The 18,793-nt window shown below is 42.1% G+C and overlaps 2 protein-coding genes across 2 annotated transcripts; both read right to left on the reverse strand.

The window, feature by feature from the left end:
- Positions 1–4,718: 4,718 nt before the first annotated feature.
- LOC132523676 (interferon omega-1-like) lies at positions 4,719–5,402 on the reverse strand. The gene has a single exon (XM_060155144.1). The coding sequence runs from the start codon at positions 5,400–5,402 to the stop codon at positions 4,719–4,721; it is 684 nt and encodes a 227-aa protein (XP_060011127.1).
- A 9,901-nt stretch (positions 5,403–15,303) lies between these two features.
- Positions 15,304–15,849, reverse strand: LOC132523679 (interferon alpha-1-like). The gene has a single exon (XM_060155148.1). It carries the CDS (start codon positions 15,847–15,849, stop codon positions 15,304–15,306), a length of 546 nt encoding a protein of 181 aa, XP_060011131.1.
- Between the last annotated feature and the right edge of the window lie 2,944 nt (positions 15,850–18,793).

Below are 18,793 nucleotides of genomic sequence, written 5' to 3' on the forward strand. Positions count from 1 at the left end.
GATAAAGCATTCAGCTTTATATATATAATCAGGGTTTTTCATTGGAGAGTTTTATTCACTACTTCAAAATGTCATCTTATATGGATAAATTGCATAAAAATTTGTAATCTGCATCAAAATGCTTTTAATTTCAGCATGATGTAAATTTAAATTTAATATATTACTTTCTACTTAATATTGATAAATATCTTCTGTGCCAATGCACTGACTGCATCTTGTTTTGATGCCCACTAGAGATCCATGGGTATTTGCAATCTAGTGTTTGGTACATCTGTGAGAATATTGCATTTGCTCGTAGCATTTAAAAATGTGTTTGTATGCTTTGCACAATACTTAAAAAGATGATCCTATTTTAATTCACAGAGGTAGAATTTTTGCATAACAAAATTATGAGCTCAGTAAGGCACAAATATGGCATTATATCAATATCTTCTGGGGACTTCCCTGGCGGTCCAGTGGTTAAGACTTCTCCTTCCAATGCAGGGGGCGTGAGTTCGATCCCTTGTAGGGGAGCTAAGATCCCACATGCCTCAGGGCCACAAAACCCAAACATAAAAAAAAAAACAAGCAATATTGTAACAAATTCAAGAAAGACTTTAAAAATTGTCCACATCAAAAAAAATCTTAAAAAACTATGTATCTTTTGAGTGGACATGAAATGATGGCTTTTACTCCTTTGTGCATACCTGTCACTATAACAACTATCATTGCTTTGTTTAATATGTCCCTGGTGCTTAAAATAATCTGCTCACTTAAGATAAGTTTATGACTTGTTATATTCTCATGATATAGAGCATATAACATGCGATGGTATGTTGAATGGAATATAGTAGTCTCATTATCCCTATTCTAAAGCTGAGAAAACTGTACTGTAGGAGAAAGAAAACAATTGCCCTAAGTCATGCATGAAGCCGAAGGAAGACTAAGGAGATGCCGAGCTAACGAATTTACTGGTCACCTGAGAAGACAAGAGTAACCCACAAGAGAAGATGCAGCAAGACTGTCATTTTCAAACACTTTTACTGACACAACTATGTTGAGCTTATTACACTTATCGCTTTTATTAACAACTCTGAGGACCAATGATGTCCCTAACAGTGTGCAGGTTACTGGGTGGGAATAAGAAGTGTAGCTGGAGAGTGAGCTGAGTGCTACGGTACCTGATGTAGATGGAGATCTCTTTCCTAAGCCTGATAAGACTATGCAGTTCCACTCCCAGGTTTGCTACGACCCTATACTGCTCTGCCTCCCCTTTGGCCTCCTCTTGTCCCTGCTTGCTCAACCACAAACATGGCCAGGAGTTCTGCATCCCTGCTGCTCCAGGGCCTGTCCCATGAGAAAGGAAAGGCGAAAAGTCCTCAGCTGTACACTTTCATTAAGGCTAAATTGAGAACTGGGGAGCTGAGCTGCTTTGCCCAGCCTTCATCAGGACGCAAGAAGGCCTTGGAGTTAGATGAAAGTTATTCTCCATCAAAATATTTGGGGTCCTCTGGTTTGTTCCATTTCCTTCTGAACTTGAGACCTCAGGAATGCCAAATTCCAGTGCTGTTTTGGGGAATATGTGAAGTTTCTTGTCTCTGTTCCTAGAGGCTGATTGGGACATTTGGGAATCTATGTGCCTGTGTAACCCGGAACATTCCAACCCACGGCTGTTTACAGATCAGTATCATGATGGAGAAGGGGAAGGACTGGGAAGTCCAGTTCCTGAGACTCGTTCTTTAATGGATTTTCTCAATTTGTAAAGCCCCTCAGCATTTGTCAAATTCCTATGCTTTTGTATTTGCTTTGTGAAGGGCTGTATTCATCATGACACAAATGAAGGTGGCTGAGATGGTAGAGGGTGTGCAAGGCCACTGTCAGACTCTCTCCCTAACCTTCCTCTGCCTCAAACACTCAAAGTCAGCTCTCAATCAGAACTGGAGAACCTCTTCCTTTCCCTAAACCCAGTTCCTGGGCTACTGCATCCTTCCCCCGAATGCAGCAGAGACAAAAGAAAACACTCTTTTTTAGAAGAAACGATTTACTTGTGAAGAATGAACTTTGCTGTTTTTGAGAGAGACCATTTTGTTTTCAGAAGATGCCTTACCCCAAGGCTTCCTTCCATAATCTGTTCCCAGTGGGACTCCCTCGTGTCAACCTCTTGCTGGACTAGGACCCTGGAATTCCACAGGGCCAGCTAGCAAGAGGGATGCCTGAGATGACAGAAGATATGAATCACCTTTCTGAAGAGAGGGTGGGGCTGGTGTCACATGAGTGCCTTTCAGGTGAGCTCTGCAAACCAAAAATAGGAGCCTGGGTGTGTCTAGGGAGAGTGGAAGCAAAGAGAGAGAGAGTGGAACATGCTGAGCAGACTGTTCTACTGGGAAGAGATTCTTTCAAGATTAATGCCCAGGAACTAGAATTCGAGGTCAGAGGTTCAATGACACTAATAGTAAGGTCCATGTGTGTAGAGCGGTGTCATTTCAAAGCTCTTTCACACACATTGCCCCAGGCAATCATCACAACAATCCTGGGACTCTCCCAGACACAGACTATGAAACTTAGGGAGGTTAAGTTGTCTGAGTCATTACCCAAAATTTTGCCCCCAAAACAGTCATTGTTCCACCACGTCTCACACTGTCACTTGATGGGTAAGCGCCATGGCCCAGCTTTCACATGGACGAGCAGAGCCTGGGTTAGAAGTGTCCCAGGTCCTGACTTCTTTGCTTTCTAGCTCTGAGTCTCTCCTCTGGGGGGCCATTATTTTCTGAGAGTACAGGCTCTAGGAGGTGACATTGCCAGCAATTATAGACCTGGGACTGTATGGAGAAGAGAACTAAGATCAAACCCGGGAGAGCCCAGGATTAGAGAGCAGAACCTTACCTTTCATAGCTCCTGCTTTTTTCTTCCTGCTTCTGCGTTGCTGCTGAAAGCCCCCAAAATGAAAGAGTTCAGAAGCTATTTTGTGCCTTTCTCATACTAAAGAAGCAACAAACGTTATCAATGAAAAATGTTTGTGACTTTTTGCATTATTTGAGGTCTCTGTTATTTCCATATTATTCATTTTTAAAGTAGATCCAAGTATTTTCTACTGATCCTTCTTTCTCAAAGAATTTTTACTAATTCCCAGAATATCTTTCAGAAGTAGAATACACAAGGACTTCCCTGGTGGCAGAGTGGTTAAGAATCCGCCTGCCAATGCAGGGGACACGAGTTCAAGCCGTGGTCCGGGAAGATCCCACAAGCCGCGGAGCAACTAAGCCAGTGTGCCACAACTACTGAAGCCCGCGTGCCTAGAGTCCATGCTTCGTGACAAGAGAAGCCACCGCAATGAGAAGCCTGCGCACCGCAAGGAAGAGTAGCCCCCACTCGCCGCAACAAAGACCCAATGCAGCCAAAAATAAAATGTAAATAAATAAATAAATTTATTGTTTTGAAAAAAAAGAAGTGTAATACACAGAAATTGCAAGTATCTTCAACATGCAGCACAGGGAAATTTCACACACTGAATACACTGTGAAACTAGCACCCAAGTTAAACGTAATAGATTTTGCCCAGGACCTAGCATGTTTCTTATGTTGCTTTCCAGTTGCTACCTCAGAGCAGCTCTCCTTCTCCTCCCCGATGGTAGCCACTCTGTGACTCTAACAGTCCTGATTATTTCTGACAGACACACTTTTATGCCTCTTGTGTATATTTACTCACTGTATCCTGAGAATAATCCTATGAAAAAATACTACTACTGTCCGCATATTAAAGATGAGGAAACTAGGGAGCTTAGTGTTTGTGTTATTTGTCAAGGTCACACTGCTATTAATAGCAGAGCTGGGATCCAGTGCCATGAACCCTGGCTCCTTCTCATAGAGGTTTTGAAAATCCTAGAACTCTCCTTTCACTTGTGCGCTCTTCCTGTGGCTTTCACTCTAACAGAAACCTTGAAGCTGGAAACCTGCACAGAACCAGAGCAGCTGTGTAGCTGGTCAGTGAGGTGGAGGGTCTGAAGTTATGTGTAAGGGATGAATGGTTCAGTAAAGCAGGACCGGGGAGAAGGTGAGAGGAAGGTGCCAGGATTGGCCAGTCAACACCATATGTCACCAGCTTCCCTCGAGGAGATGACTCCTTCCCACAGGTATTTGCACCGACCACTCTTTCCTGGTGGTATAAATCAGTTACACCTATGACATCAGGACTAACCATTCTCCATAATTTCCAGGACTTCCCTCAATTCCATGGAATGCCACCTTTTGACAAGCATTTCCTGAAATGAAAGTGGTAGGACTGTTCCAAAGGACAAAATGGACCAATACTAGTCTGAAATAAATTTACACAGAAAAAGATAAGAATGTAGGTTTCAGAACTTAAAAAACTCAAGAAGTTTTCTCTCATAAGAATTTAATAAATAAAACAAAATGCAAATTTAATGAAATGGAAAGGTGAATATTTTCTAAATTTTAATACAATGTAAGTATAAATATATTGATATGAAAATATAAAAGTAAGATACATAAATAAATAAATAAACAAATAAACAGAATAAATAAATAACAGGGTAGTCATTGCTTAGGGACTGATGCCCTGAAGCTGAATAATTTTAACATATACTTGCTTATCACTACTGACAAAGTAGTAGCTGAATTAATACAATAAATTCTGTGATTAAAGTTGAAATAAGAGCCTTCTGAAATGACTAAAGACATGTGTGCAAGGGTGATAGGGCATCTTAGTCAATGAGAATCATTTCAAGGTGACCCCAGGTCTCCATGCATAATTCTTATCCTTTCTTGCAAGTTGGTTGATGAAGACAAGGATCTCATGATTTCCACTCTGACAATTTCCCAGGCACAGTCACTGTATTTCTTCTCTTTCAGGTAGAGGTGGATTCCCTGGAAGTACCTCTTCACGGCCAGTGTAGGGCCCGTCACTCCCAGGGCAGTTTCTTCATCTCCCATCGCCTGCACCAAGCAGGCGTCCAGGTCCTCCAGCTGCTGATGGAGTCCAGTGCGGAGTTTGTCCAGGAGGGAGGTGTCCCAGGCGGCAGGGGAGCGCTCTGTGTGGAAGAGGCAGAAGACCTGCTGGAGCATCTCGTGGAGGACAGAGGTGGCCTGGGCCTTCGGGAGCTGGCTGCCATCCACCATGTCCTGGGGGAAACCGAAGTCTTTTCTGTCCTTCAGACAGAAGCGAGGGGGGATTCTCCGCATCTGGCCCAGAAGCATGAAGTTCTTCCTGCTAATCCGCACGTGGTTCTGAGACAGGTCGCAGCCCAGAGATCCACCAGGGCCGTAGCTGAACACCACCAGGGCGGTCAGTAGAGAGAGCACGAAGGCCATGGGGCAAATGAGGCTGCTGCCGGCCTGGCTGAGACGGGCGTCCGGGGGAACCTTGGCGGTAGGTTCTGTGATGACATTCTTTCTAAGCAAGGCCATTAAATAGGGAACACAGTAATTTTCATTTTCTAAACATTTCTATACACTTTTACTTCCTTTTTTTGATTTTCACTTATATCTTCTCAGTATGGTCTATGAAGATGTCATCATTCTAAACTATTAATTTTGCAAGAAGTTTAATTTTCCCAGTAATTTCAGATGTGCCCATCCAAATGGATATTTATTAATCAAATGAGAAAAGTTTTCGTCTTAAAGTCAGAAGTGATGTAGGTTTGTAAATACGCACATTCTATATCTCTTTCATGCATAAATGTTGGTCTTCTCTGTTCCAGGAACAAATTTTTAGCCCTGATCTTAGGTTCCATTTTTACCTCTTAGTTTACCTAGGAAGGCAGGCTCTCTCAGCCGTATGCTTTCTGTATTTGCTTAGGGATTTACCAGATCACTCTGGCATAAGCTCTTTGAAACAAAAGATGGGTTTTGTTTAGTGTTTGATTTAGAGAAGAGGCTGATTATTATGAGTCCATGAGCTTCTCCCATGTTTCCTTTCCTTCTAGAACATGTTCCTTCACGTCCATGTGGTCATGCTTCAGGGGACCACGAGGTGAGGACTATTATAGATATTGTCCTTTCTTTCCACCATTTTCTTACTGGAGACCTATAGTCCTCCACAGGCTGGGCCAGTACCCCCACCAGGAATCCTGGTTCTTTTCAGGAGAATATGGGTGTGGAGATCCTAATTCCAAGACAATTGTATTTCCCCAGCAGCACCTCAGTCACAAGGGAGAGATCACATCTAGTCACACCCTCTCCTCTAGAGTGACAGAGTCCCCTTCCTAACCTGGACTCCCACCCTGAGGGCAGGCTCACCACATCCCGAGGACTTTACAATCTCCTATCTGTGGAGGGGCTTGTTTATTTGTTGGGAAAATAATTCATCTTCCAGGACCCTCACCCTTGCCCCTGGAGTGTTTGTGTGAAGGACCCTAGTCCTCAGTGGTGACCTCCTCCCCTCCTGACCCATGTCCTCAGGTATCAGAAGTGTCAGCAGCCCTCAGATGCTGAGAGCAAAAGTGTGTTTTCTCTAAGGTGGTGGAGGAGTTACCCAATTCTAATCATTTTACCCTGAGTAGACACATAATTTTTATTTTGCCAAATACAAATTTTATTATTCAACTCTTTTACTAAAACTAGTCAACGCTTGTTATGCTCAAAGTTTCTGAGCTGGGGGCAGAGAATTCAGCGACGGTGTTGTCTCTCGTTAAAGCTTATGTCACAGAAACCAGTGAGGTTCAGTTGTTCATTCAGTCAGTTGATGCCAGTGGGCTTCTCCCTTCCTCTGTCTCTGTCTCCCTCTGAGAATGCAGGGCAGCGAGGCCCAGGATTAGGTCAGAGAGAAATCACCTTCTTTCCTTTACTTGTGTGTAATTTTTCATTTAAAGTTTTTGTAACTTATATTCACTTAGTGACTTATTGGACAAGATTTGTCTCGCTGCTCCTGCATTAGTTCTAATTCATGATGAGGTAAGAACAATAAAGGGAGGTAAAGAAAGGCAAAGGGGCTCCAGTCTCTATCATTTTCAAACTTTAGATTTTTTGTTTATCACTGCAACTGTCCTAGAAAGTAAAAGTCGACAGCTGTCTTGTGGGCATAAAGAAAACAAATGTGAGTCTGAATGTCATGAATGTGAAAGAAGGGAAGTGATTTCCCCCGACACAATGCCGGATTCTAATTTAGCTAACTTGAGTGCAGCACAGTTGGAGAGGAGGCTACGTCAGAGGAGAAGGATGAGGCCAATGTGAAAAACAGAAAGACAGGAACATGGTTGCTTCTGCCAGAAGCTCAGAAAAGACCAAGTCCTGGGTCAGTTGACGGCCTTCAGCTTCGCAAGACCAGCTCCCTCATTTTTCTTTCATTTAATCCATGAATGATCAGTTTTGAGGAGAGAAGGAAGAAGTCACACCCACCAGCTCACAAGTGACTGGCAACCAGAACCCCAGTTGCTCGAACACTAACCCTGTCTGGGAGGATCAGCAAGATCCGTCTTGCTGAGCATCCGTCTAGGTGATAAATGCATTCAGGCAATGAGAAGGGTACTTTAAGAAAACTAGAATTAAAGGAAGGGAATTAGATGATTCCAAAAGATCCTGATCTTATCTGGTTAATAGGAATCGTGATATTAAAAAGTAAGAACTGAATTTTATTGCTTGCTACTAATGGACTAGCCACTTTCTAAGTTCTTTAAAATTTAGCGACTTCCTTGGCAGTCTAGTAGTTAAGACACCGAGCTTCCACTTCTGGGGGCACAGGTTCGATCCCTGGTCGGGGAACTAAGATCTCGCACGTCCCATGGCACAGCCAGAAAATAGAAAAAGAAATTAACTCAACACTCTCAATAACCCTATTGGATCCAATTCACTTATACAACTGGAGAGAAATATAAATCTGGACGAATGAACTGTTCCAAATGTACCCAAGATACAAGGGCAAACCTTAGGGTGCTTACAATGATTTGTCTGAAAGCACCCATTAAAGAAAGTGAAGACTGCACATGAACATGATATTTAGGAACCAACGAAATAAGCAGACAGAGGACAGTGAGATGACAAAGGACCCTTATTCCACTTAAGATGCCAAAGGGTTACTGTCCGTGGTTTTGTAGGGCTACATGAGGTGTGGTCTGAGTCCACTGAACTGACTTTAAGTTCTAATCAAAATAGACAAAATCACTATTAAGTAGTTAGAAGGGAATAGATTTTTCTGCCTATTGAAAAAAAAGGAAGTTTCCTAGTGGCCTAGTGGTTGCGATCCGGCACTCTCACTGCCGTGGCCCCGATTCAATCCCCGGTGAGGGAACTGAGATCACACAAGCCACGCACTGCCAAGTGTAAGATTTCGTGAGTGATTTCTTCAATGAAATATGGTAAAATAACTTTATTAACCCTAGAAGAGCTGACCCCTGGAATCTACGTATTTTTAACGCTTGAGTTTTCTTGTGAGTTTAAGAAAAAAAAAAAAACACCTAACAATTTCTAGCCATGTGAACTCTGACGTTTCTCCTTCAGGATGACAACTAAAAAGTCACTCACCATCTGGTTCTACAAGAATAAAGTCATTAGCCACAGCAGTCCCTTACCCCAACACGCCCTGACAGGAGTTCAGGGTAGAGATCAGGAATGGGGCACTCTCTGCTCTGGGAAAACTGACAGAATAGGCCTGCAGGTAGTTAGATAATTTCCTGAGAAAATTCTATCAATTCAATTTTTTGCAACTTCTCATACTTAGAAAAGCACTAAAAGCATTAATAGTGACAAATGCTCCTCATGACTAGCAGCAACCTTCTCCCAAGATGTGTCCTTGATTGCACGTATCCTCTTCACCACAATCACATATATACTGACATCCCCATTCTGTCCTTGGAGCCGTTCGTCAGAGCTGACTGAGAGGCTGTCCTCCAGGCTATAGTCCTCAGTAAGTCCTCCCAAAAAACCGAACTCCCAGCTCTTATGTTGTCGTTTGTTTCCAGTCAACAAGGACCTCACTGATTTCCCAGGAGACCTCCTCAGGTCAGCCTGCTGTTCTCAATCTCAATGAAGACACCTCCATTTCTCAGCTACAGTCCAGGCTGGACATCCATTTGTTTACTGATAGAGTCCAAATAAGAATCTCTACTCTTTATTGTTCCAACTGTTGGTTAAGATGTGGGTACCGAAGAGGCCTTATGTATGACCAAGACGGAAGAGCATACGCGCTTCTTAGACAGAAGCAGTGAAGGTTTTTAATGGGCTCCTTAGCAGGGAGAGTCTGGCTTGAACTCCAGAGTCACCCTCATGGCCTTGTATAGTTGTCTTTATTTAAATTTCTAGCCTCAGCCCATTAAAACATCATAATACTGAAGAATTGAAATAAAAATATTATTTAAAAAATCATTTGTTAATAAAATGATATTTTTAGCAGTAATATAGGAATGGTTTCTGCTTGTGTTAGGACCCTAATCCTTAGGAAGTTTCCCAAACCTCTAAATGTACTTTAAATGTCCTTCTGACTTTAAAAGTACCTACTCAGTGCTGTATGCACCAACTGGAAAGGATAGAAAGATGATTGATCCATCAGTGTCCTCTTTCCAAAGTGCCTAAATTAAATAAATGAATTTCCACTTAGCTCTTTGTTGCTTTTAGAAATTGTGACCTTCCAGTGTGCATGTTACTGATACCTGCCCTGCTGGAAAGGCTCTACCCCAGTTGTTGCTAAATAGATTAAAATCCCTGCCTGTGTCCCTTCTATTCAAGCATGTTTTATTTTGTTTGTCTTTCAAAGGGGCAAAGACATCATGGTGGAATGTAAGAAATTCCTTGGATTGCATTGTCCCCAGGAATATCCTTCCCTGCTCTGTGACTACTTGCTGGGTCCTAAGGACAAAACAAGTTTGCAGCTGGCACTGAGGAAACCCTCGTCCCTTCCAAGACTCCACAGGCTGCTGTGGTATCAGTGCTGGGGACACTGCTAGTGGCCACATCCTTATGGGAGAACTCTGTGCTATCGCATGCACCTCATTCTTTTCTTCTCTGAAAAGGAATGTTCTGCAGAACACTTGCCTCGGTGCAGCTGATCTGTGTTCTTCCATGTCCTGAGGACCTGCCGCTGTTCCAGTGAACGCTTTAAACATCTCTGTTCTCCTTCCAAGTTCTCAAGCTGCTGCTGCCTTTCAACTCCATGTTTCCTGCGCTTTGGGCTTTTTGAGCAAATAAGAGTCCTGAACCAGGTGAGTTCCTCCTAGTGCAGTCAGCACGTGGAAGTGTGCAAATAGAGGCACAGGTGAGCTCCTGGATTCTCCACCACTGTTCAGTGTTGGGCAGGGTGCCATCTATTTACTGTGTTTCTCTGGGAGTCTGGACAGTCTGGACCTGCAGTGCTTGGCAGGCGGAGAGCGTGGAGTCATATGAGAGTTTCTGACAAACCTGGAACTTTCACTCAGCTTCTGCTTTCCATTGGTGGCTTTGTAGTCTTAAGGGGAAATTGACAGCCAGAAACCCTAATGGAGAAGGAAACAGCGGTATGAATGGGCAGTACAGCTTAATGCAGAGTGAATGGGGAAAGTACACTATGGATTTCTACACTGGGTGGAACTGAATGATTGTGATATTTTAGTGAAAGAATGGGATCCAGGAAAACAGAGGGGAAGGGGAATTGTGCCATGCATCAGAATCAGCAGATAGATATATGGTATATTTTATACTATGTATTCATATATAGGTACCATATATGTATATTATTGTATGTAAAATTACATACAATTGATGACACACTTTCTCCCAGTTCTGTTTTTTAGGCTGTCATTGTTCTGCAGTCAGTGACAGAGAGAGGGGGAGGAGAATTCATTATTCCCATTTAGACCTATATGAAAAATATAGGAAACAACACACTACCTGTTTAGCCCTCACTCTGTGGATGATACTCTGCTAAGTGCTCTTAAATGTTCTGGTTGGTCTAATATTCAATACAACTCTAGGAATATTTTCCGTACTTTGTATTTGAGGAAACTGAGGCTCAGGGAAGTTAAGTGATTCCCCAGCATCACACGTGTGTCCTGGCAGAATCTAGACTCAATGCAGAAACCCATATCACATATAAATAATTATTTAACTTCCATCCTCTGTAATTCTCAAGCTCTTTGTTTTCTTCTTTGGTGCTTTCTGAAGATCATTTTTCCCTGCTTGACTCCTAAGTGCACTGGCTACTCCAGCTTTGTGCCCTCTTCAGACTCTCCTTCTCTTTCTCACTCTTAAAAGTTGAAGGTCCTCATGAGCTTTCGGTCGTCATCTCGTTCTACACTCTACTCCTAAGGAACGACATCCACATATGCTGCTTCCAATGGGAAGTCTGTCTTTAGATGTTTCTTGGCCACTTTATGGAGTCCATGTGCTTTCTCCCCTTCTTGAGATGCCTCATTCCAGATTCTGGTGAGAGAATCCCCTTTTCCCTATCTGTCATTGTAATAGGAAACTTAATTGAAATAATTTAGCATGATTACTGTTTTTATATCTTTTATCTCTTCCAAACTGAACTCTCCAGAAGAATAGGTTTGGCATTCTCTTTTTTCACCTCTGTATTCTCAGAACTATCAAATATCCGATATAGAAATATGAAGTTTTAAAATATAACCTGGAACTTCCCTGCTGGTGCAGTGGTTAAGAATCCGCCTGCCATTGCAGGGGAAACGGGTTCGATCCCTGGTCCGGGAAGATCCCACATGCCGCGGAGCCACTAAGCTTGTGGGCCACAACTACTGAGCCTGTGCTGTACAGCCCGCGAGCCACAACTACTGAGCCCACGTGCAGCAACTACTGAAACCCGCACGCCTAGAGCCCGTGCTCCACAACAAGAGAAGCCATCGCAATGAGAAGCCCGCGCATCACAACGAAGAGTAGCCCCTGCTCGCCAAAACTAGAGAAAGCCTGCGCACAGCAACAAAGACCCAGCACGGCGAACAATAAATACAATTTTAAAAAGTAAAATAAAATATAAACCACTGAAATAAATGAATGATGAGAATGATGAGTAGAATTTATCATCCATGTTTCAGTATGCCTTGCAAATTAAAGCTACATCTTTTTGTAAGAATAAAAAAACCCAAGATGTCATCTGGGGGAGAGTTTCATAAATTAAACAAGAAAATAATTTGAAACAATATAGAGGTAAGCATATTTTATTATATTGAAAACACTATAAAGGTGAACATGATATTATATGAACAAAACTATTTTAAATACCATACATAGTATGACTGAGATAAAGTAGAAGAATAAATAGATGACTACATTAGAGCCCTTTGCACTTTAATCACTATCATTTTGACTCCTGGTCTGATCATTTCTAAATCTCTACTGTATATGAGTCTAGTTCTGATACTTGCTCTGTCTCTTCAAACTGTGTTTTTCACCTTTTAGTATGGTAAGTTTCTGTTGAAAGTTGAACATGATGTATGGGGTAAAAGGAACTGAGGTAAATTGGCCTTTAGGGTGAGGATTTACAATTCTCTTGCTTAGAGGTTGGCTATGTTTACTTCAAGTCCTGGGCTCTGTTTCTGCCCTCTTTATTTTCCATATCAGCGAAGCTGGCTTATCCTTTGGGATTGGTCTTCTTGAAAATAGATTTATTAGACCTGTTTGACAAGTAACCACCATAGGTGACAGGTCTATATCTTGTTCACCATTTTATCATTAGTACAGAGTTCATAATAATTACTCCAAATAATTATTAACGAAGAGTATTCTTAGATTTTCCATTAGACCTCCCATCAGAAGCTTCTACTGACCTCGCATCAGAGCCTTATATTGAAGTAATTATTAAGCATCATTAGATGATTCAGTACATTTCTACTGAGCCTCTTGGTTCATCATTCTCCATCTCACAGTGAAGACGTAGGGTGGTGAAAATGTAGGGCATAGGATGCTAGATAAAATTAGCCTTCTCTGCTTTCCTGGTGTCAGAGTCTTTGTAATGTTATACGTTCTTTTTCATTTAGTATTTTTCTGGGCAAGGTTTGTCTTGCTACTACTGATTTACTTCCTTTTTCATCTTGAGTTGAGTATCTTAAGAGGGAAGCAAAAATGGAAACATAAAGGGCCCATACCATGATTTTCCATAATGTGCAATACATCATTGATTTGCTTCTCCATTCAACTTTCTTGGAAAGCTGTCCTCGCATTTGATGTACTTAGGTAAAAGGAAAACAAATGCAAATCTGACTATGATGAGAGTGAAAGAAGTAAAGTGACTCCCCAGGTGAAATAATGACAATGGGAGTTCTTCTCTTGTTACCCTTCCACTTGCTCCAGAATGGGTTCTGCTGATTAATTTCAGCAAATCAGCTCTCACTAAGGTCAGTTCTATCTGTTTCCCTTGTCGTGGATGGTTTCAAGCGCAGAGCAGCTTACTGACATTCAACATCATATTCATCAAAATAATGATACATTATCACTGTAAGTGATTAAATGTCAGGATTTAAAGTAAATCAAATCTTGAACATTGATATGAGTTTTCAGTACATCAAATCCATGAAATCTCTTCAGAAGCAAAAAATAGTTCAAAAAAGGAAAACAATGCAGAGAAAAAAAATAATCCACATCCATTCTAGGTTCCACCCTATGTCTCTCCTCCAATTCAGACGGCAAATATCTCAAACCTATTTTCTGTGTATATTGTCATTCCTTTCTCTTATTCATCCTTCCACCTTCTCCACTATGGTTTCTGCTGATTAATTCTACCAAACAAGCTGTCACTAAGTGGCCAATGCCATCTCTTTTCCCAATGTAGGAGAACTTTCCATCTACGTTTTCATGAATGCATTGAATCTTCTAAGCAGTTTCAGTCTTTCAAACATGGTCTTCTCACCTTTCTCTCTTGTCCTGTTAACATATGGCCATTCCCCTTGCTTTCCCTCCCTTTTAACGTTAAGGTCATAGGATTCAATTTTCAGTCCTTTTCTCATTTGATACTCTCCTCCTATTTGATCACTTCTTCTGTTCCATGCTTTACACTTCATGGAATTGCTTCTAAATTGCCATCTCCAGTATCCAGTGGACATTTGCACTGAAATGTCTACTAGTTAACTATAGGTAATATCTACTGCTTTAATTTCTATATCCTCGCCTGACATGATCCACCTTCTGCTGGGGGAATTCCATTTTCCCACCTTCTCACCGTAGCACTAAATTTAACCGATATTAATTTCTACTACAAATTAGTACTATTTTAAAAATAATTAAATTTAATTGTGAGTTAACTGATTTTTAAAAATTATTTATTTATTTATTTGGCTGTGCCAGGTGTTAGTTGTGGCACACGGCATCTTCATTGCTGCGTGCAGGATCTTCATCGCGGCATTCGGGATCTTTGGTTGCAGCATTCAGGATCTTTTAGTTGTTTGCGGCATGTGGGCTCTTACTTGTGGCATGCAGGATCTAGTTCCCTGACCAGGGATGGAATCCGGGCCCCCTGTATTGGGAGAGCAGAGTCTTAAACACTGTACCACCAAGGAAGTCCCTGTATTAACTGATTATTGTTTTTAGGTTACTTTCCTTTAAAAAAAAAAAATCAGAGTTACCCAAAGCAGAATTGGATTAGCTATGTTCACCTCTAGGTCCTGAGGGCAACCCACGACCTGGCTAGAAGAAGTCTATTTTTATTTCTAACGTGAAAATCGTAATGATGGGTCAAGGAATTGTAACATACATTCTTTAATCAGGTTGCACATTCAGGCTTGGTGTTTCTTTCTCTCTTTTTTTTTTTAGTGGTACGCGGGCCTCTCACTGTTTTCGCCTCTCCCATTGCGGAGCACAGGCTCCGGACGCGCAGGCTCAGCGGCCATGGCTCACGGGCCCAGCCGCTCCGCGGCATGTGGGATCTTCCCGGACCGGGCACGAACCTGTGTCCCCTGCATCGGCAGGCGGACTGAACCACTGCGCCACCAGGGAAGCCCCTTGGTGTTTCTTTTTTAAAGAAAAAAAACAAAACAGGAAGTTTTCTCTAGTAAGAATTTAATGCACAAAGAAAACTCATAAACTGAGTTAATACAAAGTATATATTTTTCTCTTAACCACAATGTATACATGCACATAATATTATGTAAATAAAAATAATTTAAATCTTTATAAATAGTGAAATAAATATTAAAATAGATAAATAAATATTTAAGTAGATAAGTAAGTAGATAGATCAACATGGGCATCTATGAGGGACGAGTGCCTGTAGAGTAGAACATCATGTTGCTTAATATTCCTGAAAACACTGGACAAATTAATTCAATTCAGGGCATGATGAGAGCAGAAATGAGAGTCTTTGACATGGCAGCACAGGTGGAAGTATGGTCTTGTTAGGCAGTGAGAATCATTTCGGTGTTGAACCAGGTGGGTGTCATTCCTTCCTCCTGAGTCTTTCTTACAAGTTCGTTGATGAAGAGAAGGATCTCATGACTTCTGCTCTGACAATCTCCCAGGCACAAGGGCTGTACTTCTTCTCTTGCAGATAGACAGTGATTCTGTGGAAGTATTTCCTCACAGCCAGGATGGAGTCCTCCTTCAGCAGGGGAGTCCCTTCCAGCCCCGCCTCCTGCATCAGACAGGCTTGCAGGTCAGTGAGCTGCTGATAAAGTGCAGTGCAGAACTTGTCCAGGAGGGTCTCATCCCAAGCGGCAGCCGAGCCCTCTGTGCTGAAGAGCTGGAAGGTCTGCTGGATCATCTCATGGACGACAGCGATGGCTTGAGCCTTCTGGAACTGGTTGCCTCCAAACGCCTCCTGGGGGAATCCAAAGTCATTTCTGTCCTTCAGGCAGGAGAAGGGGGAGATTCTCCTCATCTGTCGCAGGAGCATCAGGGCCCTGGTGTTAGCCAGGCTGTGGGTCTGAGGCAGGTCGCAGCCCAGAGAGCAGTTAGAGTTGCAGCTGAGCAGCACCAGGGCCAGGAGTAAGGACAAGTTTGGGGACATCTGGGACCCTGCAGATGCTGCTGGCCTGGCTGAGGTGGGGACTCTGTGAACCCTGCTCTCTAGGTTCTCTGAAGACCTTCCTTCAGGCCTGGGTCTTAAATGGGAGCGAATTGGTTTCCATTTTCTGAATGTTCCCTCTTACTTTCTACTTCTGTTTTTGCTTTTCATTTTGCACTCTCCAGATAGGTTAGGGCAGCGTTTCTCAACCACTGTTTTTCATCCTTGCCTCCCCTTCTCCTGCCCACAGAACCTTTCTAGATATTTTTTTTCCATACGGCCCCCCTATGAAATTTTGATACACAGATATACTGTGTACATCGGTATGTACTCCATGCATATCTCTACTTTATAAATAGAAAAAGAAAGTGAAAAGTTTTTTCTTTTTATTCAAAGCAGTGGTGAGTATGACAAAAATATTTAGGCTAAAAATTAGCTGTAAAAGCTACTGCAATTAATTTAACATTTTGGTTAAGTGTGCAGAATGACTTTTAATGTAATACATTTACTTAATAAATAGGAATGTATCAAATTACATATTCAATAAAAATTTATACAAATACTTCATAAGAATACCAATGTATAGATATATTTAAAAATCTATCAAAACTGCTAAAACCATTGAAAATTTAAATGATTTTCTTAACATTTATTTTTAAGTAATTCTTAGTTTTGATTCATATCATAAAATGATTTCTAACTTCACTAGCTGCTAGATAGTCCTCTAGATATTGTCAACAACTTTTTCTCTTTAGGACTAGACATGATTATTGATCTCCTAGATAACTTGTTTAGAATTAAATAATAAAATACAACCTATTTGTGCTTAATTCCCGATGCCCACATCACACTGAGGCTCAAACATAAGCAAAATCCACAAGACAGACAAGGACACCTCATAAGTAAGCAGAGGGCACCTCTCACATTATGACTTTGAGTTCAATCATATGATGGAGAGAAAGTCCTGTAATGAAACATCAAGCCACCATGGCTTGTAGCACTGATCCTGCATATTGTGTATCTTCCATGCACTCAATGTCAATGCCTCTCGTCTCATACACAAGAAAACCCAAAGAGAAAAATGAATACAAAGGATAGGGTTGGATAGGGTTGAGCTTTGGAGTGCCACCCACCATTGTAGTAGCTAAGATTTGTTCGCACCCCTAACAACTACTGTTTGCACCCGTGGGAGCGATCTGCTCCCAGATGACTTAGGAATCATCATCGATTTGAATCTTTCTCTGTATTTTTGCATTGAATTTCAGATTCCCCAAAGGACTGTCAGAGGTTCCAATCCAAGCCTATTCTTTTCAAACGAAAGAAAACCATCTTTGTAATTAATTGAGAACTGGATAAATGTTGATTGGTATCATGGAAAGAATTCACTTTCAACTCTGATCATGAATTCTTTTATTTTGCAGTGGATGTTCTGTGGCCTCAGCCCCCTCTAATACCGATCTTTCAATAAATAATAGGTATGTGACTATCTGTGGCAAATCAGCTCTGTAGCGACTGGACTCTGTCGTATTCTCTGTGGTATCCTCGGCACCAGGCCCAGTGTAATCACGCAACAGGTAATCGTTTTTTTTTTTTTTTTTTTTTTTGCGGTACGTGGGCCTCTCACTGTTTTGGCCTCTCACATTGCGGAGCACAGGCTCCGGACACGCAGGCTCAGCGGCCACGGCTCACGGGCCCAGCCGCTCTGCGGCATGAGGGATCTTCCCAGACCGGGGCACGAACCCGTGTCCCCTGCATCGGCAGGCGGACTCTCAACCACTGCGCCACCAGGGAAGCCCGAACAGGTACTTTTAACGAAAGCAGTTTCTCAGATGGTCTCCTCCCACTGGAAGGCAGTTACGAATGACCAAGCTATTTTCCTTTATCACGGTCGTATTTGCTGGGATTATAATAGACAGTGGCTGGTATTCCCACTCTACTCCTACTGGTATCACTCATGCCTACTGAGTTTGTTGCTAAAACCACTAGGATTCTCTTTCCTTTAAGGTGCCTATGGCTCTGGGGATTCAAGTTGTAAGAGCAGCACAATTTTCAGCCGTTGCCCGGCACTCTATTAAACTCAGGAGGATGGCCTCGTCGCTAATTTGTCCTCTACTAGGTCATGACAGAAAATAACCAGCTTGATGTCACATACAGAGCCATGTATCTGAACTCAAAGTCTCCCTGATTCACACAGGTCACAGCGACCAGACCATTAACCACGTTACTCTTCGGTGGGTCTTTACGGATGTGGCAATGACTACCTATATCCTGAGATTCTTTGGAGACTCCTCACAAAGACTGATGAATGATCCTTTTCCTCCTGTGTCTTCATTCCCTTTCAAGGGACGATGGGGTCCATTTCAGTTTGATTTCCAAATTTTGACACATAATAATTAAAGCATTACTGCAGGTTTGAAATCAAGAGTTTGGATTCTGAGTCCTCGGTCTGCTCTTTTGGCCTGGTAAATGGCTCATTCTTCTTTATTTACATGAATATATTCTCTCTTCTGGATGCCAAGACATGTAGCCTTCAATGCCCTTTCTGGTCTGAATGTTTCCGTCCCCACAAAATTCATATTTGGAAGTCCTAACCCCCAAAGTGATGGTATCAGGTGGCGGGCCCTTTGGGACTTGATTAGGGTGTGAAGATGGAGGCCTCACGATGGAATTAGTGCCCTTATCAACGAGGTCAGAGATAAATGCCTCCCTCTCCTGCTGTATGATGATACAAGGAGAACTCTGCAGTGTGAGACCTGAAGCAGGCTTTCACCAGAACTGGACCGTTTCTGTATTGTAAATAAGTTCATTTGTATCATTTTTTTTAGATTCCACATATAAATGATATTTCTCTTTCTCTGTGGGTCAGATTGTTTTTTAATGAAGTGTGTGCAAGCAAGAACATTAGTTGTTCCCCTCCACCCCACCCAGAACTTCATTAGGACAAATA

The sequence above is a fragment of the Lagenorhynchus albirostris genome, chromosome 7 (genome assembly GCF_949774975.1).
Source record: "Lagenorhynchus albirostris chromosome 7, mLagAlb1.1, whole genome shotgun sequence".
NCBI lineage: Eukaryota > Metazoa > Chordata > Mammalia > Artiodactyla > Delphinidae > Lagenorhynchus > Lagenorhynchus albirostris.

Bases quoted from the DNA above. Each gene is read 5' to 3' on its own strand.
- LOC132523676 (XM_060155144.1), bottom strand. From the start codon at position 5,402: ATGGCCTTGCTTAGAAAGAATGTCATCACAGAACCTACCGCCAAGGTT.
- LOC132523679 (XM_060155148.1), bottom strand. From the start codon at position 15,849: ATGTCCCCAAACTTGTCCTTACTCCTGGCCCTGGTGCTGCTCAGCTGC.